Source organism: Camelus ferus, chromosome 4 (assembly GCF_009834535.1).
Source record: "Camelus ferus isolate YT-003-E chromosome 4, BCGSAC_Cfer_1.0, whole genome shotgun sequence".
In the NCBI taxonomy this organism is placed as follows: Eukaryota; Metazoa; Chordata; class Mammalia; order Artiodactyla; family Camelidae; genus Camelus; species Camelus ferus.
In genome coordinates, this window is record NC_045699.1 from 72,128,521 (window position 1) to 72,153,518 (window position 24,998).

At 60.4% G+C, this 24,998-nt stretch overlaps 1 protein-coding gene across 1 annotated transcript; it reads right to left on the reverse strand.

Annotated features, from left to right (window-relative positions):
- Nucleotides 1-1,020: 1,020 nt before the first annotated feature.
- On the reverse strand, nt 1,021-24,616 carry RALGDS (ral guanine nucleotide dissociation stimulator). The gene is given in 19 exon segments (XM_032478742.1): nt 1,021-2,077; nt 3,898-4,012; nt 5,228-5,470; nt 5,639-5,840; nt 6,124-6,219; nt 6,411-6,532; nt 6,833-6,865; nt 7,329-7,415; nt 7,830-7,898; nt 9,163-9,247; nt 9,701-9,804; nt 10,117-10,332; nt 11,072-11,308; nt 11,310-11,521; nt 11,748-11,941; nt 12,804-12,863; nt 13,406-13,599; nt 14,567-14,677; nt 24,329-24,616. Coding segments are annotated over 19 exon segments (2,739 nt in total). The 5' UTR covers nt 24,512-24,616; the 3' UTR covers nt 1,021-1,901.
- Between the last annotated feature and the right edge of the window lie 382 nt (nt 24,617-24,998).

The following is a 24,998-nucleotide window of genomic DNA, read 5'->3' on the forward strand; positions in this document are numbered from 1 at the left end:
AAATCTGCCAGCGAATCCCTCTAGTTAAGTTTCTCCTTTCAGTTACTGAACTTTTCAGCTCCAGAATTTCCATTCGGTTCCTTTTTATTTCTATCTGTTCATTAGGTTTCCTATTTGTTCTTACATTGTTCTCTTGATTCTCTTTAGTTTTAAATTTTTTTTTTGTCCATGGTTCCTTTTAGCTCCCTGAGCATATTTAAGACAGTTGACCTAATGTCTTTGACTAGGGATGTTAAGATAGAGTTTCTGTCAAATTCTTTTTTCCCCCTTGAACAAGCCCTACTTTCCTGTTTCTCTGTATGCTTTGTAACTTGTTGAGAGCTGGATACTGAGTATTATAATATGGTAACTCTGGAAATCAGATCTTCTCCCTCCTCTGGGGCTGTTCCGTTGCTTGAGGGCTGCAGCCTTCTGTTTCTCAGTGACTCTTCCAAACCGTTTTTGCAAACCTGTGTTCCTCGTGCAGTCACTGCAGCTTCCGTCCCACTGTCCCAGGGGTCAGTGTGTGACCTGACAGAGGTTCCCTTGACTGCTGAAGTTCAGCCGCAGCATCCTTCCTCAGGTACTTCTCTGGCTGCTGTGTCCGATGAGGTTCCAGAGCCCCCAACTTGTTGATTCTGATAGCTTTTTACCCCCAGGTTAACAATTGTTTCCATGGAGAGACTGACCCCAACTCCACCATTTTCTGTTAAAAATGTTATTTTTAAAATCACTTGCATTTCAGGGGTTGTTGCTATGCCATGTGAGAGTACTTCCAAATTCGAATAGCAGGGGTTCTGAGCGGCTGTCTCAGTTTGGTGTCCAGTTTAGTGACACTGAGGTGACCATCTGCTCTGTGGCAGGTGGACTTCTGTGCTTCCTTGCGTGAGCCATGACAGGCAGGCTGGCCCTTCTCACTTCTCCTGCATAAAACCACCCAGTAACCCTGCAAAATTTCCTGTTTGAACACAGAAATGTGAGAGTCTGCACCTCATTTAAATTAGCACAGGCAATGAAAGAATCAAGCCACAACACTTAGGCTAGAGTAGAAACAGAATTTTAATATAATATTCAAGTCTAGCCTTTGCTATTTACAACAAATAAATATTGTCCCTCCCCAAGTGGTAAACATTTTCTTTTCACCTTTTATACAAATATTCAATCCCCACCCCCTCCCCCCACAAGCCTCCTTCCCCACTGACCCCCGTCCCTTGTGGTCTCACACAGCCCAGGATGCAGTGGTGAATGCCACTTGCAGCATTGCGAGATTCGACATTAGTGGGCCTCGTCTGAGACCGTCCTTGCTCACAGGTTAAGAGTGTGGTCCATGAAGAGGGTCTCTCTCTCCTCTCCCGGGGGAGGGCTGGAGTGGGCAGTGGGTGAGACTCCCTCACTCTCAGTTGGCCCTGATGATGGACTCTTTGGTGCAGCCTGAGAAAGGCCAGAGTGGTTGGAGGAGGGGCCGGGACCCCCCCAAGGGCACGAGGAGAGGACTGCAGTGGTCAGACCCGGTGGATGAGTGGGTGCCCTGGGGTGCCCATGGGCACAGCTGGCAGTAACCCACACCTGGCAAGGTGTGAGGGAAGTGTACAGAGGGCAGTGCCCGGCAGCAGGCAGGGCTCCGTGCCCATTGGCAGTGCTCCTTGGCAAAAGTCAGCTAGTCCTCTGATTCCAGAGAGCAGAAGGCACCTAAGGCAGCGAGTGGTCCACGGGAGGCCAGGTCAGCCCATCGGTCACAGGCGTCAATCCCGGCAGCAGGAGAGGTTCAGGGTGAAACTGGAGTCTGGGGGTGGCCTGGGCTGGCAGGTTGGGCAGAGGTGCCCGCCTGGCTGGCCTGGGCCACTGCAGTCTGTAAGTGCTTAGTTGCCTGGCCAGCCAGACCCTGGAAAGGGTGGCTCTGGGGCTGGCCAGCTAGGGACCAGTTAGAAGATGCCCTTGGCAATCTTGAGTCCTTTCTGCTTCATTCGGGGGAGGGTAGAGCTGGCTCCATGCCTGACCTTTGCCCCCTTGGTGAAGGTCCGTTTCTTTAGGACAAAGTCATAGTTGGCGGTAGAGTTCATGGCGTAGAATACGTTGGCGTTGTCAGGGATCTTCAGCTCTGGTCAGGGAAGGGCAGGGGGGTTCAGCTGTGCTCATGGGGGCCCCACAGGACACCCCACCACTTGAGAGCCCCCACAAGGGCAGGTCTGATCCAGAGACCTGAGACTCCAAACGCCACTCCAGGGTCACCAAGGACTACCTGGGACAGACTCTGCTGAGGCACTGATGAAACCTAAGGACTCTTGTTTAAAAAAGACTCTGGGGGTTGGGTATAGCTCAGTGGTAGAGCGCATGCTTAGCATGCATGAGGTCTTGGGTTCAATCCCCAGTACTTCCAATAAAAAAATAAATAAATAAAAACAAAAAAAATTTGTTTTTTTAAATAAAAAAGACTCTGACTCCAGAAGGCCACATCTCGGGCTGGCAAAGGTCGTGCCACCCCTACACCTTTGCTACCTCCACAAAGTAGGATCAGCAGCTAGAACAAGCTTTCTAGAACCCGGACCACCTGCACCTGCCCTGAATCCTGTCCAACTCGGGACAAGGGCTCTGGTCCCAGCAAAGGACAGGCTTTGCCCCAGGCCTTCTGCGCCAGGGTCCAGGGAGGCCTCCGAGCCCCCGTGTGCTGGGCTCCCAGCAGGTACTTGCTGTTGGGTTCTCTTCCCCGCTCTCTCCTGCTGAGCCGGAATACGCGCTCTGGCCCCACCAAGTGGCTCTTACTGCAGGTCTTCAATCTCTCTTGGCCTCAGTCTTATTTTTCTGGAAGATGGGGGTCCCACCTTCCCTGCCTACCTCACCAACATGGTGCTGGAAGGTGAGGGGGGATTTAGAAAGCAACTTCTAGGCCTCGTGGGGGGTCATCGCTAAGTATCTGGGCCAATGGCTGGGAGTGGGCGATCAGCTCACGGGAAAGGAAACAGAGTGATGGCAGTACCCGCGGTCAAGGCAACTAACTCTGGGATGCGCACACACACATGAGCTCGTGTACAGACACCTGGATTAACTCCCGACCTGTTTTATCTCCATGGTAGTGACGGGAACACAGGCAAGGAGGACAGAGGAATTTGCCCAAGGTCCCCGAGCCACAGCTGTCTGGCTCCAAGTCTGCTTGTTTCTGATTCTTTCTTTCCTAGTTTTCAGAAAACCAAGCTGCACCCTGGTAGCCTCCGTGTTTAGTGTCTGCTATGGCCTAAAGTTTGCATCCTCCCTAAATTCACTGAAATCCTAACTCCTGATGGGATTAGGAGGTGAGGCCTCGGGGAGGCAATTTGGTCATAACAGGAGAGCCCCACGAATGGGATTAGTGCCCTTATAAAGGGGACCCCAGAGAGTGCCCTACCCACTCCCACCATGTGACAACACAGCGGAAGTCAGCAGCCTGCAGCCTGGGAGAGGGCCTTCACCAGAACCTGATCTTGGACTTTAAGCCTCCAGAACCAAGAGAGAAATTTCTGTCATTTACAAGCCAGCAGTTGTGGCATTTTGTTACTGCAGCCAGAAAGGACTAAAACAGTGTCATATGCGCATAGATTTTAACAGATATGATGCATTTCCCATCTTGGCCAGAAGGTACTCCTTTGAATGGCCTGTGGGCTCTGCCATCTGGCCTCCTGGCCCCCTTTTCTCTCTTCTCCTTAACGATGCTAGCACCTAACTAGGTCTCCCACTGACTGTCCATGCCCAGGGAAGGGCACGTAATAGGGGCCCAGCAGCCACCAGGGGCCAGCGAGGAGACATGGGGGGAGTCCAGGGCTGCCCCTGGGTAGGCCGGAGGGTGTACAAAGCCCACTCCCTCCCTGGTGGCATGTTTCCTGGGGCAGTGGTTCCCAGGACATGGTGCCCCCCCCCACCTCCCGGCCCCGGACTGGCCCTACTTACTGCGATCATCCGAAATAACCTGCACCAGCTCGTAGTCTTCCGGCTCGTCCTCGTCCAGGTTGTGTTTGTCCATGGCCTTGCGGATTACAGCCGGAGCCTTGTCTTGGCTGGTCACCTGGATGGGGTAGGGGACAGGCCATCAGGGCGAGGGTCCAGAGCAGCCCGAGGGTCCAGAGCAGCCCGAGGGTCCAGAGTGCAGCAGCTGAGGACCCTCAGGCTGTCTCGGCCCTGGGCACAGGGGCTCACAGCCTCTGGCCAGGTGCGGGGTCCAGGGGGGTTGTGCCACCTTCTCCTGCCCTCCAGGAGAGGCCTCTGTGCAGTGACGATGGGTCCTTCCCAACTGCCCCCCACTTCCAGAAAGACTGCCTCCCGAACCACCGAGGGACACTGCCTGCTTCTGTGGCTGCCCTCTTGACCCTACCCGTCCAGGGCAACAGTACCAGTGAGCCTGGATATGGACAGCGTCTAGTCCTAGCCCTGGGGGGAAGAGGGGGCTTGCTGGCTGGACACCCAGCGGCCGCCTACGAGCCAGGACCGCACTGGCTGGAGGCTGCAGGGGTGGACGGTGCAGGCCGATCCCTCCTGCCTCAACCCCAAGGGCCAGCGCACAGGCCGGTCTTGGACTTCAGGTCACACAGATGACTGTGTGAACAGGGCACCTAACCCAGTGTAGGTGGATGCAAGAGCTCGTTGCGGGGTGTGAGGGGCTCCTCTGCAGCCTGAGTTCTGGAGGATGAGAGGAGCTCCTCAGCCCCCACCCCCTCGATCTCAGTCTTCAAATTACATCCAGTGTCTGACACTGCCGGCCATCCCACAGCCACCAGCCTGGTGTGGCCACTGCATTTCCCCACCTGGACTGTGACAGCAGCCCTGCAACTGCCCCCGGGCATCTCTCGGCACCAGCCTGTCCCCCATGGCGAAGGCGAAAGTCACTGCTGCCCCTCTGCTCCAACGCACAGTGGCTCCGATCTCCCTACCATGAGGTCCAGGCCCCTGACACTTCCCGGACCTCTGCTCCTTCACCTTGCGCCTCCTCACTGCTCCTCCAAGCCCCAGGCACACTCCTGTCTTAGGACACTGCACGGTGCTCCCTCCCCCACACTCAGGCGCTTTATCAGTGAGGCCCACCTCGCCCCTCTCCTGCCGCGGATGTAAACCCCTCGTCTACTGCCCTCAGCGCTGATCACCGTCGGTGCCCTGGCTGCTTTATTTCTGTGCCTGGTTGACCATCTGTCCTTCCTCACTCACTAGAAGGCCATCTCCAGGAGGGCAGGGGTGATGCCTGATGCAGAGCGCGGGGCCAAGGGCACAGCCCGCCCGCCCGGCTCACCAGGATGCTCTTGTACATGTTGCCGTTGTCCACGTCCAGGCTGACTCGGATGATGCAGCAGTCGCCCACCTGCTGGTTGTAGAGGGGCAGGGAGGAGCTGTAGTTGCAGACCCCTGAGACGGAGCGCTTGTGGGTGCGTGTGCTGGCCACGGGTGTGGTGGAGGCTGAGGAGGAGGAGGTGCTGCTGGAGGCTGAGCTGATGCCAGAGGTCTCCGGGGACGACTGGGAGGCCGACTCCCAGAACTGCGGGGGACGGCACGGTCAGCAGAAGCCCTGGGCCCGGCAGGGCCCCCCAGACCAGTGTCCAGCTCTGGGGGTTTCTAGGAACCTGTGCAGGAGCTGGGGCTTCCTGGCCCCTCTGGCGGGTACAGGGCTGGAAGGGCTGCCAGGGAGGAGGGATGGGGCCGTCACCTTCTTCTCCTGGCCATCAGGGGACTCTGGGACAAAGCTCATGTTGATCTCCTCCACGTCAGAGCTGGAGGAGCCGGCTGAGTGGACGCTGAGGGCGTCGGCAAGGTCCCCGCTGCTGAGGTAGGGGCCACACCTGAGCTGGTCACAGGACTTAGAGTGGCAGCTGCTGCTGGTGCTGAGCTCCATGCTGGGGGCCTGGCGGCTGCACAGAAGGACTAATTTACTTGGGAGAGGCCTTTCCTGGGACACGTCTCACCCCTGCCCCGCATGCTCTGTGCCAAGCACCCAGGCAGCTGCCCTGTCGGCTCCAGTGTCTGAAATCACCCCATTTTACAGGGGAAAAAAACTGAGGCCCAGAGAGGTGAGGCGAATGGCCCCAGTCACAGGGCTGTCAGTGGAGGAGCCGGGATCCCAGTGCCAGCTGTCCGGAGCCACTCTCACCCTGAGCCGGGAGGCAGCCCTCCCCGGCCCACCCCGGCACTCACTCGCTCCAGCGCTTGACGATGGCTGTGTTCTTCTTGACCTTGAGGGTGTTGCTGGCCGACTCGGAAGGGGGCTCCAGCTCACACGACAAGTTGTAGCTATGGGACAGCAGCAGCTTGGCTACCAGAAGTCACACTCGGGTCTCCCTCCCAGCACTTGCCCCGCAGCTAAAGTCCAGGTACCTGGCTGTCACCAGGCAACAGTCCCAGGCTGACTTCGATCCCATGCCATGGGCTCCCCGGAGCCGGCCCGGGGACCCCATGCTGTGCCAGCTCCTGCCCAGCCTCACCTCTCCGTCTCGCTGAGCCGCTCCAGGGACCGGAACCAGGCCTCAAAGTGCTCTTCGGGCGAGATGCTGTAATTGTTGCAGGCCGACTGGAGCAGCTTGATCTGGGCAATCACTTCGAATTCCTGGGGCCAGAGGGAAGGACAGGATGGTGACGGCCTGGTGGGCAGGGCCTGCCGGGTCCTCTCTTTCCACTCTCTTCTCAGAACTGGGTTCAGCCGCTCCAGGAAGTTGTCCTTGATTCGACCTTCTGCCCCACCCTCCATGGGAGATGGTCCCCCTCCCTACCCTGAGTCCAATTCTCAGGATAAATGTAACAGGGCGGGGGGGGGGAGCCAGATGTTCTACGCAGGGGGGCCTCTGATCTCCACCCGTCAACATCCCCGACATCCGCCCCCTTCTCCCATGAGGCTGTGACCGCTCACCTTCCTCCTCTTCTCGAAGTTGATCAGTCTCCCCTGGAAAACAGACGGCCAGTGTCAGAAAGTGTCCCCTTGCCCATGACCACCCCTTGCCCCCTCTCAGGCTGCACTACCCAGAGCACACAGCAGGGGGCAGGGCAGCACGCACCAGGGCTGGGGGAAGTGGGTAGAGGCTGAGAGACCTCCCATCCAATCCTCTGAGGCCAGTTGGAGGCCTTGGGCAGAAAGGCCCGCTTGGCCACAATATGCCCGAACCTCGAGGGTCCATCCTCTCTCCAGTCACAGCCACCGCCTGGGGGAGGGGCTGTGTCCTGCTGGGCCAAACCCCCTGTGGCTCTGAGCCCCACCAGCCAGGCACCAAGCTCTGTTCATTTGCTGCTAAAGTGGGCAGGTGTTCCTGGGACACAGGGAGGCCAGGGGGCTCTCACGGGAGTTGCACCCTCTGCTAAGAGCTCAAGGCTCAGACCCCGCCCCCACCCCAGCCCTCGGGCTCACTCACATACAGATAGTCCTTCATGGCGGTGTCCAGCATCACCAGGTCTGTGAGGAATGTGCCCAGGTAGGGAACGGTGCCCTGGATGACACCCTGTGACATGGGGGAGGGGGGCGGATGACCAAGGCCCCAGGCCCTGGCCCTGAAAACCCCTCAGCCCCAGCCTCCTTCCCACTCAGGCCTCTCATCTGGAGCAGCTTGGGGATGTTTAGCCACCTCCTCCAAGTCCCCCTCCCAAACTCCCTCTAGTCACCTTCCAGCCCTGTATTTGGCAAATCCCCAAGGTTATACGGTCCCGGGCCCTCCCCACCACATCCCTGCTGAGCCCAGCTCTTCCAGTTCCCTGATCTGGTGGCTACAGCTAGTCCGCCAGGGACACCAGCGGGTCAGGGCGCAGCCTCACTGGGGCCCAGGGGAGGTCAGGTCTAAGAGGCACGTAGGCCAGTGCGCCCACAGGAGGGGAGGGGTTGGGCCAGCCCCTCCTCTCCAGGCCTCGGGCACACTCACCGTCTCCTTTGGCCGCTTCTGGGCTCTCTTGGGGTTCATCTCCAGGGTAGCAAACTTGGAGGTCCCCTCCTGCAGGGCCGAGGACAGGGCCAGTGAGGCCTTTGGCCCCTCCCCCCTTTACTCTCCAGTAGACCTGCCCCCAGCCTTGGTCACTCGTGCACACACTCCGGCCACCCCCAGCACACTCAACTTCTAGATCTGAAGTCCCGCTCCGGCGCTCACGGGGTGTGGGAACTTGGGCCAGCAGCCTTGCCCCCCTGAGCCTACTTCCTCAGCTGGACAGTGTAGACAAGGACTACACTGGCCCCTCAGGGTCTCCAGGGATACAATGTCACACGCCCGTCACTGTCACCGTGTCTGTGCTGCCCCCCCTCTTCGCAGTCATCATTCCTCCACTTTCCAGAAGAGGAAACAGGTCTGGAGAGGGGCAGTGACTGCCTCTGAAAGGGACTCAGAGGGACTCGAGGAGAGCAGGCTCCTCCCTCCCCCCCAGGCCCTGGGTGCCTCTGTTGAGTGCTGGGTCCTCAGCTGAGCGAGCCAGGGAGAGAGGGTCAGGGACTCTGCCTGCTCCCGCCTGCCCAGCACACTGGGGTGTCCGCCCTGCTGAAGGTTTCATGTCCCCACGGAGCCCCCCGGCTGTCCCCTGCACAGAACTCTGTCTTCATCCACTCAGCAGGGCTCTCCTCGGTGCCACCTCTCACAGGTGAGATGGGGCTGCTGGGAGCACTGGGTGGTGACACTCTGGTTCCTCTTTTGCATGGAAGCTGCCGTGGAAGGACCCCTGTGAATGCATTAGCCCCCCTACACCTGTCACAGCCGTCTCAGGCATTCGTCCTGGCCAACTAAGGCTGGTGCTGAGAATTCGAGAAGAGTCCCTGAGCTTCATTTGTAGTGACGGCCCCGGGGCCGAGTGAGGAGTCCTCAGCACCCAGACCTGCCTCCCGGGTCTGGTCCTTTGGACCCGCAGCTGGGCAGCCCCTGTGGTGCCGGGCAACCCCTGCAGTGCCGGCCCTGCACAGCCCTTGGAGGTGAGTGCGGACAGAGGAGCAGCAGGGCCTGGCTTGGTGGGCACAGGCTGGGCTGGTCTGGGGAAGGGAAAGACCCCCTGTCCTTGACCCCATCCACCCCCCCCCCACCTGGGGGAAGCTGAGTGCTGAGGGGGAGGGAGCAGCGAGGATGCAGGAGACGCTAGTCCTGCTCCTCCCCCACTCCATCCCAGCACCAGGGCCTTCTGTCCCCCACAACTGCCCCTCACCTGCCCACAGACCAAACACAGCCCAGGGGAATTTTCCAAAGCAACTTGCAAGGCAAGGCCACCCCCGAGCCCCCCTACCTTGATGAGCAGCTCTCTGCTCAGGGAGTAGTTGTTCTCATCCGAGAAAATCTCCGACAGCTTCTGGAAGATTCGAAAGCTGTCCCTGGAGGAGGAAGGAAGGAGAAAGTGGGGAACGTGGGGAGGGGTGCACGTGCAGAAACACTGAAGAACCCAGAGACACAAGCTCCCTGGTCGGGCGGTTTTCAAACAGGGTTCTGCTGGGCCCTGAGGGCTCCATGGGCCTGGGGGGCGAAGCAGGCTCTCGTGGGTCACCTGGGGCCCTCATTCCCCTTTTTACTGAGAGGCTTTGTGTTGGCTAGTTATGATTTCAAGTGGACAGAGTTGTACGGCTGTGACGTAAACACATGAAAATCTCCAAAGTGACTCAATCCAGGACCTGACAGATAAGGAAACTGGGTCTTGAGGCAGAACCACTGGCCTGAGGCCAATGGGCCCTGAGACCTTGCCCCACCCCGGGGCCTCCCTCCAGGATGCGTTGCCCCCAGGCAGGTCCCAGGCTCCCTGTGGGAACTATTCCAGGGAGAAGCCTGCCCACCTGGAAACTTCCTCCCACGTCTTCTTCAGTCGGTGGATGGAGTTGCTCTGCAGGGCAGACAGGATAGCATAGAGGGACGAGAAGTTCTTGAGGACTCGGCACTCCTGGGAGGGAGGGGAACAGGACTTGAGGAGCTGGAGCTCCACCTGGTCAGTTTCAGTCCCCCTCGGCTGGGACCACCCCTCCCAGATGAGACCTGAGCCCCGGGAGGCACTCCCAGGAGGAGATCTGTGCTCTACCCAGGGAAGGACCGCGAGGAGGAAGTGGGCGCACAGGCAGTGAGTGGGTTGTGTGGGTCCAGTCTGCGTGCCCCTGTGGAGGCAGGACCCCTGGCCGTTCAGGGGCTCAGACCATAGACCACAAGCCTGAGGGCAGACAGGGGTGAAAAGGGGTCCCCCGGGCCCTGGGCGGCATACCCTGGCCACCTCGATCCAGTGCTCCACCACCCTGGCCCTGTCCCGGGCCGTCACGTTCCGGTCCCCGAGGCAAGTGGTGATGACGCAGTTGGCCACACTGTTGAACTGCGTGACGGTGGCACGGACGGTGGGGGCCAGGTGCTCCTTGCCCTTCTTGTCCCGCTGGGACCAGATGGAGCCCAGGCAGTGGTAGGGTACCACCTTCTTGAAGAGCTCCTGGGGAGCAGGGGGCGTGTCACCTGGCTCTGCCATACCCCAGCTCAGGATCCACAGTGCCCCCGCCCCCTCCCCGGTCCCAGGTAGGGTGACCAGTCAGAGCTGGGGCTCAGGAAGCTGAGGATGGGGCATCTGGGTTTTGTTCCCTGCCCACTGCAGGTGCCTAGCACATGGTGACCCAGGATGAACCGGCAGGAAAGAGTTCGGCATTTTCACTCGCCCATCCTAACTCCAAGGCCCGGAAGGGGCTCACCCCTGCATGTACAGGAGGTGCTTTCAGCCCTTGATCACGCCGTAGGTCTGTCCCCCATCCAGATACATTCATGTGGGTGCCACAACCAGAGGCTTTCTCTGGTGTTCGCCATGGCCTCTGGCACACACCAGGTGCCTGTTAAGTGCTGAAGGGGGGGGGCAGTGACCCATGGAGCTGGCTGCACCCTGGTGAGCTCCCCTCCCCCACCAAGTGGGCCAGACCTCTCCCCACCCTGGCTTTCTATTGTTCCACCTCATTTCATCCACTGTCACTCTGTGCAGAGAGGTCCCATGTCCACAGTCTGGAGGGGAATCGAGGTCTTGGGGTTAGGAAACTTGCCTACATCACACGGTTTGTAATGACAGAACTCAGACTTGCAGCAGGGCATCAGCTCTGGACAGGGAATGGCAGGTCTGGGCAGCAGATGCCAGGAGGAAGGTGCACCCCTGCCCCCCCCCCCCCGCCCTGTGGAGAAGAGCTGCCTACCGCATCCATCAGTGTGAACTGCTCTGCCACCAGGTCTGGAGGGAACACCAAGAGGTGCGGCTTCTCCTCACTCAGCCCATTCTCTGCAGGCACAGGCGAAGGCCAGGGAGGTTCTGGTGCTAGAGCTGGCTCTAGCTCTAGACTTTGCAATAGAGCTGGTTCTGGTTCTGGCTCTGGAGTTGGGGTTGGAGCTGGTGCCAATACTGGGTCCAGCTCTAGAGCTGGTGCCGATGATGACTTCGAGCTCTGGAGCTGGTGCCGATGATGGCTCGGGCTCTGGAGCTGGTGCCGATGATGGCTCGGGCTCTGGAGCTGGTGCTGATGTTGGCTTGAGCTCTGGAGCTGGTGCCGATGCTGGCTCAAGCTCTGGAGCTGGCACTGAACTGGGTGTTAGACCTGGAGCTGGCTCTCGCTCTGGAGTTGGTTTCCGAGCCGGAGCTGGAGAAAGAGCTACAAGAGGATAAATGATCAGCAACGTTCATGTCTTTTCAAGACATAAAAACACGCCACCGCCTTCAAGAGGAGCTGCAACCCAAGACCACCCCAGGATGACTTCCCAGACTCTGGTCCACCACATGGGTGGTCTGAGGCCAGCCTCTGCTCCTGGCCCAGCAGTGGCCTCTGGGGCCCCTCCCCATGTGCTCACACCGCCCCCCCCCCCCCGGGATCTCCTCACCCTCCGGCTCTGTCTCGGTGAGGTCAGCATGCTCCAGCTGGGCCAAGAGAAGCTGGGCGCGGCGCTCCAGGTCAGAGCCAGGCATATTGAGCTGCACGTAGGCCACCAGCTGCTTGAGGCAGGGGAAGTCCGGTGGCTGACAGAAGTCCTCTGAGTACTGGTCCAGCCAGGTACCCAGGATGGAGGAGATGGCACTGGGGGTAGGCAGTGGTGCGGGACGGGGCACGACAGAGTCAGAGGCCTGGGCTTTCCTTCTGCACTGCCCTCCCATGGCACCTCCAAGGCGGCTGGGTGTTGGGGCCCATCCCTGCCCATCCAGAGGCCAGCCCCGCCCCAGCCCACCCAGACAGGGGCAGCCTGGTCAGCAGGTGGGGCGGGCAGTCTCCGTGGGAGGGAGCCTTCCATCCGTGGTGACCACCTCTCCCTTTCTCAGGGAACCTGACTCACTCCTGTCCGACCCCAGGCCCTCCTCACTGCAGTGGAAACTGCAGGAGGGCAGGGAGGGTCACGTCTACTCCATCACACTGGCCTGGCCGGCACACGGCAGGTGCTGCATGAGTGTGTGAGGGAAGGAGGGGACGAGCAGAGCGTGGCCCCTGCCTGGCTTTCCTGGGCCTCGCGCACCTGAGCCTGCAGCTCAGCCCCGAAGGGCTGCCTTTGTCTCCGCATCGCGTGTCAGCCTCATTCCCCTGGTGACACTTTTCTCGGGATTGGGAACACGGCCGGCCCCCGAGCCCCGACTGAGCTCTCGTGAGCCCCAGCTGAGCACTCACACTGGGGCACGAGGCCGACGTGTGAGCAGCTCGCCCCTCACATCTCCTGTCCTGGGCCCCAGATCTGGGAGGGGATGGATGTTCTCAGGGGGCGGCTCTGAGCCCCCAGCCTCCCCTCTTCTCCCTGGGGACTCAGGACCCCAGCCACAGCTCCCTGACTCCTTTCCTCCCGCAGGAGAGGCCCCCAGACCTCAGCCCTGCCCAGCCCCTCCGCAGCCTCAGCCCCACAAAGTCCCCATCTTGGAGACAGGAGGCCCCCCCATCAGACCCAAAGCCTACTCACTTTCTCAGCTGGTCCTGGGGCCCGCCGTCCTGGTCGGAGTACGGGAGGATGCATCCGTATCTAGAGGAGGCCGTGAGGGCGTCACATCTACCGTACCTGCTGTGACGTCCAGTGTTACTGGCTGACCCCCCGACCAGGGTGGAACCCCGGGAGGGCAGGGGTTTCCATCTGCCCCAGTCACTGACTTACGCCAAAGGCCTGAAACAGCGCCTGCGCACAGTGGGGGCCCCGTGTGTAGCCCCGAGTCGGCCCCTTACAGCTATCTGAGTGGGCTCAGCCAGCGCCCAGTGACCCCTGCTCTGGGAGGGCCCCCGCCCCGCGACGGAACCCGGAACCTCCTTCACAAACGGAAGACAGCCCTGCCCAAGGGCGGGGGCTTCTTCGCGGGGGAGAGGAAACCCTCAGGAAGAGCCGCACGTTCCCCGGCAGCCCTTCCCGCAGGGCCGGGCACAGGGTCGCACCGTGCACGCTCACCCGATGTCCTGCCAGCCCCGTGCGGCCGGGCCTCTGGGCAGCCCGGCCTTCACAGGCGCAAACGGAGCCTCGGCGAGGTGAAGTGGCGCTCCCAAGTCACACGGCCAGGAGGCGGGCGGGGCGCTCACCTTTTGAAGAGCAGGTCCAGGACCTGCTGCGTGGTGGTGAAGGCTCGGTAGGTGCACAGGAAGATGGTGACATAGGAGAGGTCGCTGCCCTGGAAGGCAGGCACCAGGTGTTCCACCAGCTTCTCCAGCGTGCCCGCCTTCACGGTCCGCACCTTGCACGTCTCATACAGGTTCAGGGCCGACTCATTTTCACACTGGGGTGGGACAAAGAAAAATGGATGATCAGTGGTGGCGCCATGGCCCACTGGGAGGGCGGGGGCTGGGGCTCAGAGGACCTCCTCAGTGCTCAGTGACTGCCGACCAGAGCTGGGACACGAGTGCCCCCAACAGGAAAAGGTTCTCAGCTTTCAAAGCAGAATTGGAGGTGGGGGTGATGACAAATACTCACACCTTCAGGTTGTCTTATTAACTGAGTAATGACAGCACCTCGCTGTGTTAAGAGTATTTGCCCCCGCCAAGCCCTAGCAAAGCAGCCCCATTCTAGAGACGAGAAAACCGAGGCTTATCCTGGGGCAGGAGGGAGCAGTATATTAGGACACGCAGGCTGTGCAGGGCAGCACTGTGGAAATGGCCACGGAAAGGAGTCACATTAAGGGCCAGTGCAGTGAAAGGCTCAGTCACGGTGGCAACCAGCCTCCCTCCCGAACGTTCACATCTGTCAGGCTCCCGCTCTGACCTGGAAGGGTCACAGGGCTGCGCTCCAAGAGAGCAAGTTGCAGAGAACCGTATATAGTAGAACGAGCCCTTTCTGGGTTAAAAAAAAAAAAAAAAGCCCTAGTAAGTACGTGATGCAAGGCTTGGAGGAGGTGTGCAAGGACATTTAGGCTGACAGGGTACCAGGGACAGCTGGGGGCAGTCGTTAAAACAAGAAGTACAGGGGCAAAAAAGGCACAAATGATCCCAGCTTGACACGAAATGAAAATAGTACGAAAATGTCTTTTTTTGATGTTCACACATATATGTGAAGAGTGACTGTGCACTTGGCCAAGCCCAGGGCAGGACGGTAGGGGAGGGCTGGGGGCCCAGATTTCTCTGGGAGCAGAACTGGGGCCCCGCGGGCAGAAAGCCCTGGAAGGGAGCCCACTGGGGTGGCCAGGGCAGGCCCCTGGGTCTCAGGCCTTCTCGGGGGCCCTGGGGGTGGAGGCCCCCCGCTGCACTCACCCCGAGCCGGCGCTGGCCCTTGCTGGCGCCGTGGTGCGCCTGCACCTTGCGCAGGGAGACAGAGTAGATGACCCCGCCGACCAGCTCCTCGCCGATCTCCTGCGTGGGGCTCTGCAAAGACAGCGCCCGGCCACCGGGCGGGGCGGGTGTCAGGGCCAGCCCGCCTGGACTGCAGGGGGTGCCCCCGGGCTGCCTCCTGTTGTCCAGAGGAGGCAAAGATGGATGGCCACAGAGACCACCGGTCCAGAATGCAATGGACCACAGCTGGACAGCTGTGGATTAGCACTGGGGCAGGCGGGCACTGACCCCACCACTCCCCTCTCCCCACCAGCCACGAGCCGGGTGGGAACAAGACGCGCCCACCAGGGTTCTGACCCCACTAACAGCCTGCTCCTGCCCAGGCACCCCCACCCCTGCCCCATGATGAGTACTGTTAAGTGGTCGTTTCACAGATGAGTACGCGGAGGCCGAGGAAAAGGCAGCTGTCCAAAGCCGTGAGGCTGCAGGTGAAGAGCAGACCCAGGACCCTCAGGCTCCCCCGGGGCCTGAGGCCTGCGGCCCCCTCACCTCATCCGCCCAGCCAACCCCCTCACAGCTGCCCAGACCCTGGAGTCAGCCTCACAGGTCTCGGGCAGTTGCGAAGCATCCTCGAAGGCCACAGCCCAGGCCACTTTCTTCCCTCTCTGCTCATTCATGCTCTTGTGCCTTCTTGGGCAACAGAGGAGTTCCCAGTTCCCCTTTCGTCATCACGTGCGTGGGGACAGCACAGCAGACGACAGTGCTGGCACCTGGGCTGACGATGGGGTTCCACAGAAACCCAAAACCACGGGACTCAGGCTGGGCCAGGAAGGGGGGTCATCTGGTTGCTCCCTGGACCCCGGGCAGAAAGGCTCTTGTTTTAAAAGGCAGCCATCCCTCCCGCTAGGCAGGCTGGCCTGGAGGGGGCATCAAGGCCTGGCCAAGGCCACTTGTCCCCCACCTGCCCCTGTTCAGGGAAGGGGCGAGCCTGCCGTGGGGAGGGGAGACTAGGAGCAAAGACACAGGCCTCTGAGAGTTTAGGGAGGAGGTGGGAGGCGCCAGCTGGCACCAGGCCATGAATCACACGGTCAGTGCCAGTAGCTGGGAGTACGGGTCACTGCCCCAACTCAGGGTGGGCGTGGAGCTCAGAGAAGGCCCTGTGAAAGTGCCGACTCAGCCTGGGCCTCGCCGCAGCCCTTCCCTAAGGCCTCTGGCCTGAGCTGGGCCTCTGGGCAGGAACCAAGTGCCCAGCTTCCTATGAGCTGTACCCTCAGACATCAGCCCACCTGGGCAGGGGCTGGGAGCCTGGGCCTCTTACCTCCTGCCTCAAAGGCTCTGGGAGGGCTCTGGGAGGCCTGGGAGCCATCCTCCGGAAAGCCACTTCCTCTGACCTGGGGCCGCCCTCCCACTCTGGGCATCATACCAACGGGAAAGCCAGTGCAATCACACTGGGCCTCCTGACCCTTCTCTGCCTCTGGAGAGAAAGCCAGGCGTTTCTTGGAAGTTAGCAGGGAACCCACAGGCAGAGGTTCCCCAGCACTGAGTGCCACCTCCTAGGCCACAAACCCCAACAGCCCACGCTTGGGGAGGTCCAGCCCTTCCGTCAAGGAGGGGAAATTCCTTCTCCCGAAGCAGAAAAACTGAAACAGATGCTGGCTTCCCCCACTGCCTCACACAGCCCTCCCCCACCTAGAAGAGGCCACAGTGATGCTGGGGGCCTGCTGTCCACCTGCCAGACCAGGGCCCTGTCCATCCCTGCATCTCCTCAGGGGTCCAACCTGTCCCCTGCAGAGGCTGCTGGCCCACCTGAAAGGGCCTGTCCCTCTCCTGTGGATTCCAGCCACATCTGGTCCAGCTGGGAGCCAGACAGTTTCCCAAGCGCCCAAGTTGCTGGCAGCAGCTTGGAGGCCCTGTGCTGGACCTGCCTGCCAGAGGGCACTGGACTTGAACCCCATGGGAGCCCCCACAGCACCTGGCTCCCAGCACGGCACCATCGAGGCCTGCTGGATGGATGGGCCCCCTGGCCAGGCCAACCCAGGGGAGGACTTGCCGCCCCTGAGCAGGTCTAAACAACGGCGCTGCAGTGAGCCATTGGCCCCACTGGCGGCAGAGCAGCTGGTCGGCCCTGCCTCAGTGTCATGTGATCCCCCAGCCCTTCCACCTCCCTGAGGGGCCCCTTTCTGCCAGCCGGGTGGGGGGGCAGGGAAGGACGCTGAGTGCCACACATGCTGGGCCAGGGGGCGTCACCGCCCTGTTGCACAGATGGGGAGCTGCTCCCGCTGGCGCGGCGCTAACCCTGTCCTCTCCGGTCCCTTTGCAGAAGCAACAGCAGCAGGAACAAATCAGACCCTTAGAGCAGTGCTGACAGCAGGCACTGCTTAAGCCGTCCACCCAGAGACACCAGAGCAGGGGGCTCTAAAGAGAGCTGCCTGGGTCCTGGGCACAAAGGGGCAGAGTGGGACATCTGCTCTCTGCTCCAGGGACAGAGAGGAAGCAGCCGACAGCCTTGGCATCTGCCCCTGGTAACCCATCCTGTTAGCAGAGCAGACAGCGCACAGGCCCAGGGACAGGCAGCCTAAAAGGACAGTGCCAAGTGCCACCAGGGATGCTCTGGCAGGGTCTGGGGGCTCCTGGGGGAGGGAGCAGCTGAGCAAACAGCAGATGCCCCGAGGGGAGGCGTCCATAGGGCAGCACCGAACTGTAGGGGGAAAGAATGCCACGTGGGCAGCCGTGTCCTCAGGGGACAGATCCTCCAGTCCCACTCCAAGCAGGTACTCAATGAAGTTCCCGGGGCACTGCGAGGCCGTTGGCAGCTGGGCCTCGCACACCCTGTATGGCCTTCCTGCACTTGATTGTTGGGGAGGGAGGGTGGTGCGGGGCCTCTAGGGGAGCAGAGGCTGGCGGAACAGGCACCAGGGTGCCCGGCACCCACTGTTCCTGGGGGCGCCCTGTAGCCCCAGGGACAAGAAGACGGCCTGGGTGGCAGCTGCTAGTGTGTCACCTGATCAGCCTTCTCAAGGTGACGGGCCTGCAGGATGCCGTGTCCCCAACTGCCTGCAGCCAAGCCCCAATTTCCTCAAGGTAGATAACGGGGTCTCCAGGGGCCGATTCCCATCCGTATTTGGGGATAGACCCCAGGGGAACTGCCGAGCCTTTCCCCAGCCCTGCCACCTCCCCCAGAGGGAGGCTCGTGACTGCACACCCGGAGGTGGCACCTCCTCCCATCTGATGACCCGTCCACACCCGTTCAGCTGTCCACTTCCTGTGGAAGCTACAACCAGGGGCCACGCGGGGCCTCTAGACCCACAGATGTCCTCAGCTGCAGACCGGTTCCTCCTAAGGAGACCTGGCCAAGGCCTGCGGCAGACGGAGGAGGACTTGAGCCCAGACCATGGTCTCTTCCCTGGGCTGCGCGTGGAGAAAGCTGGGCTCACTCAGGTGGGCCGGGGTTGGGGGAGAAGAGCAGTGGTGGCTCCAATCGCAAGGCCTCCACGTGCACAAGGTCACTGCTCTGGGGCCTTGCGGCACCCTGCTGAGCTGCTGCCCAAGTCCATGGAGTCATGAAGGTCACCCGAGGCTCTCACCCAGCCAGCTGCCAGCACCCTGCAGCCATGGGCATATGAGAACCCCCTCCAGGGCCCACCAGACCCCAAGGTACTGTCTTTCATGGAGGGCTCTGGCTCCATGGAGCCCCACAGCCCTCGGCCTCAGTGAGCCTGCCTGGGAGATGAAGGAAGACCCACAGCTCTAACAGGGCGACAGCGAGGGTCACGAGAGGGGACACCAAGAGCCCAGGAACGAGACCCGAGGACACTGTTGTTGGGGAGCTGATGGTTGACACTGGGCAGGGGAAAACCTCCCAGGAAACCTGCCAGAGGCTCTGGGAACCTGGAGGAGGGCCATGTTCAAGGGAGAGCAGGTTATCCTAAATCTCTGCGGAGAGGGGAGAGCCAGGCCTGCAGCTTCCTGACCTTGGAGCCAATACACCAGAGGGATCAGGGAGCAGAGAGAGCTGCTCAGCCTCTCCAAATCCCAGGCTCCCAGGACAGTGTGAATACAAAGTCGTGCACCCATTTTACAGAGGTGGAGACCAAGGCCCAGGGGAGATGGTCAAGGAGACAGTGTCCAATTTACAACAGCCAAGACATGGAAGCAACATAAATGTCCATCGACAGATGACTGGATAAAGAATACGTCATGTGTACACACACACACACACACACACACACACACACACATACACACGATGGATTATTATTCAGCCGTAAAAAATATGAATGAAATAATGTCATTTGCAGCAACACGGATGGACCTATAGATGATCATACTAATTGAAGCAAGCCAGAGAAAGACAAATATCATATGATATCACTTCCATGCGGAATCTAGGAAGAAGGCACTCATTCACAAAACAGAGATAGACTCACAGACATAGAAAACAAACTTATGGTTACCAAAGGGGAAAGGGGAGGGAGGGATAAATTAGGAGTTTGGGATTAGCAGATACAAACTACTATATATAATATAGATAAACAAGGTCCTACTATATAGTATGGGGAACTATATTTAATATCTTGTAATAAACTATAAAGAAAAAGAATGCACATATGCATATGTATATATAGATAACTGAACCCCTATGCTGTACACCAGAAACTAACACGACATTATAAATCAAATATACTTCAATTAAAAAGGCAAAAAGGACAGAGTGTCCAGAGGGAGGAGAGAACCCAGGACTCCTCAAGTCCAACTCTTGGTTCATCTCTTAGACTGTAGTATGCCCAACAAGGCAGGAGAACAAAAAGTCCAAATGTACGTGACCCTCCCAGTGTGGACAGGGCCCCACCTTGGGCCTGCCCCCACCCTCAGGTGGGGGTCCTCCACCCTGGGCCCAAGGGCATGCAGAGGACCCTGGTGAGGACTCAAGGTCAGCCCTGGATGGGGGTGGGCCACATTCCAGGTCCCCAGGCACCGCTGCCCAGAGGAGGCCTGGGCAGGGGACCATACAAGGTGCCTGGCTGGCAGAGCAACCAGGGAGCTCAGTGACCCCAGAAACTGGAGTCTGGGGACTAGCCTGTGCTGAGCCCCTGCAGAGGCTAACCCATCTCCCCAAGATCCTGCCTGGCCAGCCCGAGCCCAGCTACTCATCAGTATTTAGAAGAGAAAAGTGCCTCAGGTGGGGATGGGAGACCAGCCCTCGCGCCGGCCTCGCCCACCTCGTCCTCCTGCCCATCCAGGACTGGGTCCTGACTGTCAGGCCTGCAGGGGTCAGGCCGGCAAGGGGGCGTGGCCAGTGACAGCTGAGGAGGGTGGCCTGGCCCAAGGGGGTGTAGGCAGGGCTGGCTGAAAGTCCAGCCCCAAAAGCAACCCTGCCGGCCACAGCATCCAGCACAGGTGGGCACTCCCTGGATGCCAGGCCCTCGCACACTCCTCACGTTTAACCCTCCCCACAACTCACTTGATGGGTGAGGAAAGCTGAGTGGAGAGCTCATCCCAGTCAGGAGCCAGGAAGAGGCAGCTGGGGCAGGGCCTATGACTCTCATGTCCCATGGAAACACCGAGGCCTCGCTCCACTGGTCACAGCCACAGCCACAGCCTCAAAGCAGAGTCCAGCCCCTGGTCACACAGATGCAAGCGAGGAACCAGAGACAGGATGCGCCTCCTCAAGTGGCCCAGCGGCAGGTTCCAGCTCCTTCGCACCCGCACCTCTCCACAGACCGGGGGTTGGTCGGGGCTCCTGTCATGGGATGGCAAGGCACCCATAGACCCAAAGCTGGCTACAGGAAACAGACTTCGGAAACACCTGGCTGACTGGGCTGGCAATGTCCTCTTGGAGCCCCAGGCATGGGCATTTCTCTGGCACCTTGTCAGAAAACACAATGGTGGCAGCCACCGCCTGTGTGGCTCGGACACCATGCCAGGCCCTGTGCGGACTGCTTGTCCAGCTGCCTGTCTTTCAATCCTCACCAGAACCCTAAGCAGAGGACTCAGCATCAAGTCCATTTTACAGATAAGGAAACTGAGGCCTAGGCACAAGAGCAGGTATAGGGTTACAGGCGGCTGAGCTGACGTTCCAGCGGGGCTCTCTTCCCTCCAGAACCCAAGTTCTTGACTGGCATGAACAGTTCTGCCCCTCAGTTCAAAAGGACAAGATTATGCCTCTAAGGCATGACTTCAGGGCTAGCTGTTTAAACATCCAAGGGTTCCTTGGGGAGCAGAGGAAAACGTCCAGGAAACACTCACTCCCAAGAGGTCCCCCAAGGCAGGCCCTAATGCTGGGTGCTGGGCTGGCCAGGGGATGGAGGCAGGGGGTGCTCAAAGTTCTGCTTCTCCTGCACTGGGCTGCAGGTTCAACTCCCACCTCCTCAGAACTGGATAGTGGTAAGTCCCTTCTCTGAAACTGTGTATCTAGGAACACCACGTTTCTAGGCCTGGGAGGCTGGATGCTAGAGCCTGAGACCTAGTGGACACAGCCCGGTGCCACGCTGCGGGGGCTGTCCGGGCCGCCAGTCCTCAACTGCCTGGGTGCTGCCTCCTGAAACCACACCCACCGGCTGGCTCGGAGGCTGCCGCCGGCCAGAGCTAAGCCTACTCCAGCCTTCTCGCCAGCATTGAAGACGGGGCCTGGAAACAGCCAACTTCCAGGCTGAGGATCGGGCCTCGTCCCTGGGCGTCAGCAGTCTAACATGTCCCAGGGCTGACCCCTACCACACACTTCTGCTCCAGGGCCATCCCTGAGCCTCCCGGGCAACAGCCCAGCGTGCTCAACCCAGAAGCGCCCAGGACCCCGTGCCAGCCAGCCTGGCCTCCTCTCTCTTCTTCTCCTGGGGCCTCGGGGAGTCAAGCAAGAGGGGAACCCAAGGGTCCGTGGAGGTTCGGCCAGTGGCAGTCAGTCCCCTCTTGAACTTGACAGGCTCCGCAGCTACAGAGTCAGCCAGGAAGTCCTCCTTGAAGGTTACAGTACACAGACGCAGACACACGCACCTATCTCTGAGCCATGCCTCTTGGCCTAAGGCTAACGAGCCCTGGAGGTTAAGCCGAAGACCGGCACACAGTGTGATCAAGAGACCAGACAACAGGGGAAGGAGGAGGGGAGGCTGGAGGGAGACGCTCCCCTGCGTATCTCCTCCTGAAGATCAGAGAAGCCTTCCTCGGTTCATTCCACCCACACGCTGCGCTCAGGGCTTGCGGGCATCCTGCCTGGGTCGGAATCCCGCCTCTGCCACTCACCAGCTCGGTGAGTTTGTGCAATCGAATTACCCTCTAGTGCCTTGGTTGGTTCATCTGCTAAATGGATGACGGATAAAGCTGACCACAAAAAGACATAAAACGCATGCAACCTACTTAGCACAGGGCCTCCCACACAGTGCTGGTTCATATCAGTTAGTATTTAAAACCTTTAGGGTCCAGCTGGGGGCTTGTTTCTTCCTCGAAGCTCTCCCCAGTGTCTTTTGGCCCAAAGCACTTTCTCCTTCCCTCTGGTCTATAGGCATCCCTACCCTCCATTGACAGAGGAGGCTTCTGGGCTGCCTGGGCCTGGTTCCATTCCTCTTCACAGCTCCACCGTCTGCCCCATCCTCCTCTGATCCCTGTGGGCTCTTGCACACAATTGGCTCCCCATAGAGAACACAGCCCATGTTCAACTCCTGGCTGCATCTCCTTGGCTGTGTGTATGTTTAGATCAGGGACTTCACTTCTCTGAGCTCCAGTCTCCTATAAAGTGGATTTGGCACCTACTCTGGAGGGTAGGTCAAAGCCAGCTGGAATGAGGGGGTGGTGTCGGCAGCCAGTAGGGACTCCAGACTCCAGAACTCCTCTGGCCTGGCTGAGGCAGCTGCCTGCCCGGAGGCAGGGGCATAGGCCCGCTGACCTCCAGAAAGCACAGAACCATGCACGCTGAGCTAGGTCAGCAGTGGCTTGGCTTAGAATCATGGTGACGAGCAGATGCCCAGATGTGCAAGGACATCTGGCAGCCCAGAGAGGGAAGGACTGGGTGGAGGTCTGGTAGGGAAATGGGGACTTGGGAAGGAAACAGAAACTGCCTGGTGGTTTCCAGACAGGACAGGGACCACAGGCGGGCCACCTCAGCTCTGGCAGGCTACAGCGACCAGGAAATCGGCCCCAGGATGGGGGGGGGGCGGGGGCGGTGTACTGGCAGGAGGGACAGGGACTTCCCCGCCCCCTCCTCCAGCGCATGGTAAATGGTCATTGTGTTTGGTTTCCGGCAGTGGCCTCCTCTCCTGCCAGGACCCTGGTTTTCCTGCCCCAGCCAGAAGCTTCCCCTTTGATTTCTAAACAGCAGACCGTGGCCTGGATCTCAGTGCTGAGGCCAGTGAGGGAGAGCAGTGGGGAGGGGGGAGAGGTGGGGAAGAGAGGGAGAGGGGAGATGAGGCAGACCCCTGAGCAGGGACAGGGCTCAGATCCGCCTCTCCCCTGGTTCTGCAGGGATGCAGGGTGGGGGAGTGCGGAGAGAAGCAGCGGCCCGCCCCTGTGAGCAGTGAGCACGCAGGCTGGACCCTCCAGCACACAAAGCCCAAGTAGCTGCCAGACCTAATGAAAGTCAGATGAGTGCTGGGCTGGTGTCAGGCCTCCCACCCCCACCCTCCCAGGGGTCTCGTTCCAGCTGCCAATGGAGACCAGAGCTTGGTTGGATGAGGGTTTCCCCACCAAGAGCTCCCTCCACCCCTTGCCTTCCCCTGACTCTGGGCGGGGAGATGCGCTCTATCTTTGGGCATCCAGGCCCTGTCTGGGCACTGGGGATGCACAGAGGCACAAGACTCAGGCTGGCAATTATAATGCGTCCAGGCCCAAAGTGATGAATGCGGGAACACCAAGGGGCCCTAACAAGCACGGGGGCTCAAGAACTCCACTAAGGCTCCGGCTCGGCCACGACATGCCTGGAGCCCTCTGACCCAGCAATGGCTTCTGTCCAGACCCAAGCCTGGATTCTGCTACCTTGGCCGCAGGGAGTCAGAGTCAGGTGGACAGTCGGATGGGAGGGAGGGGGCACTCCCTCCCCCATGACCCACAGTACCCCCTCCTACCCCCACCCAGAGCACTAGAAAGAGGAGTCCACCCCCACCTAGTTACCCCAACCCCATCCGTGATAGGCACACACTGCCTTCTGAATCCTTCCAAATTCAGGGTGTCGGTGCATTGTCTAATCAAGCAGAAGTGAGTCACCCCGCGGCCTGAGAGGCCGTTGTCCCAACCTCCCAGCCAGGACACTTGGCCCCAGAAGCTGAAGCCCCGCCTCCCCAGCCCTCAACATCAGTGTCCACTTCTGACACCAAGGCGGGCTGTCTAGAAGGCCACTGTGGTCCCAAGGATTCTAGGAATTCACCACCTGTACTTCCTAGCCAAACTGCCTATGCAGGCCCCGGGCTGGCTACGTGAGTGAAATACGGCCCAACCCTGCTGTCGGGGAAATTCAGACTCAGTGACTGCCAACGGGAATAGGCCTACCTGGGCTGCAGGGGCGCGGGGCCGACACACCTGGGCTCGGCGAGGGCTGGTACTGGGACCGACAGAGGTGGGCACGAAGAGCCGGTTCTGGTCCCTGGATCAACTGTGTGGCAGCCCCCACGCCCACCTGGCTGCCTCGGGGTTGGCGCAAGGAGGGGGATTTCTGCGGAAGGATCCTCCCCCTTGCAAGGCCCCCCCAGGCTGGTTGGGTGGTGTGACCCGCTAAGGACGCTGGGCCCCCACCCACTCCTCCCCGGGCCCAGCTGGCTCACCCACCTCCAGGCGCGGCAGGTCGGGGTCGAGCTGCGTGAAGCTGTGCAGCACCACCGAGCAGCTGTCGGGGCCGCCCACCTCCAGGCGCACCGCGTCCCACACGCTGCGGCTCCGCCGGGAGCCCGGAAACAGCGGCTCGGCGCCGCCCGCAGGCCCGGCTGCCTCGGCCCACATGCGCTGCACCATGGACGGCTCGCAGCGGCGCGGGCGGCCGGCCGGGCCGCAGGACCCAGGGCGGCGCGGGCGCGGGCGCGGGCGCGGGGCCGGCCCGGCGCGCGGCGGGGGCGGCTGCGGCCCGCGCGGCTGGGCGCTGCCTGAGCTCTGCGCCCGCGGCCCGGCCCCGCTGAGGTCAAGCCGGGGGCGGGGCCGGCAGCGTGGAGGGGGCGGGGCCAAGGGGCGTGGCTAGAGACACCAGAAGGGCGTGTGTACGCGTCTGCGCGCGCGCGTCCGCGGGAGGGCTGGGCGTTTGCCTTCTGCTGAACGCACGTGTATTTGTGTTGCGCGGCTGTGGGTACACTTTGTGTGGGTGCGTGCGCAGGTGCAGTGCATGAGTTGTGTAGGTGTGTGACTTGTGTACATGTTAACGTGTGGACAAGCGGTGGGTCTCCACCTCATATAAATCCCAATTAAACCCTTCCTCAGCTCTGTGGCTTTGGACAAGTTGCTTAACGTC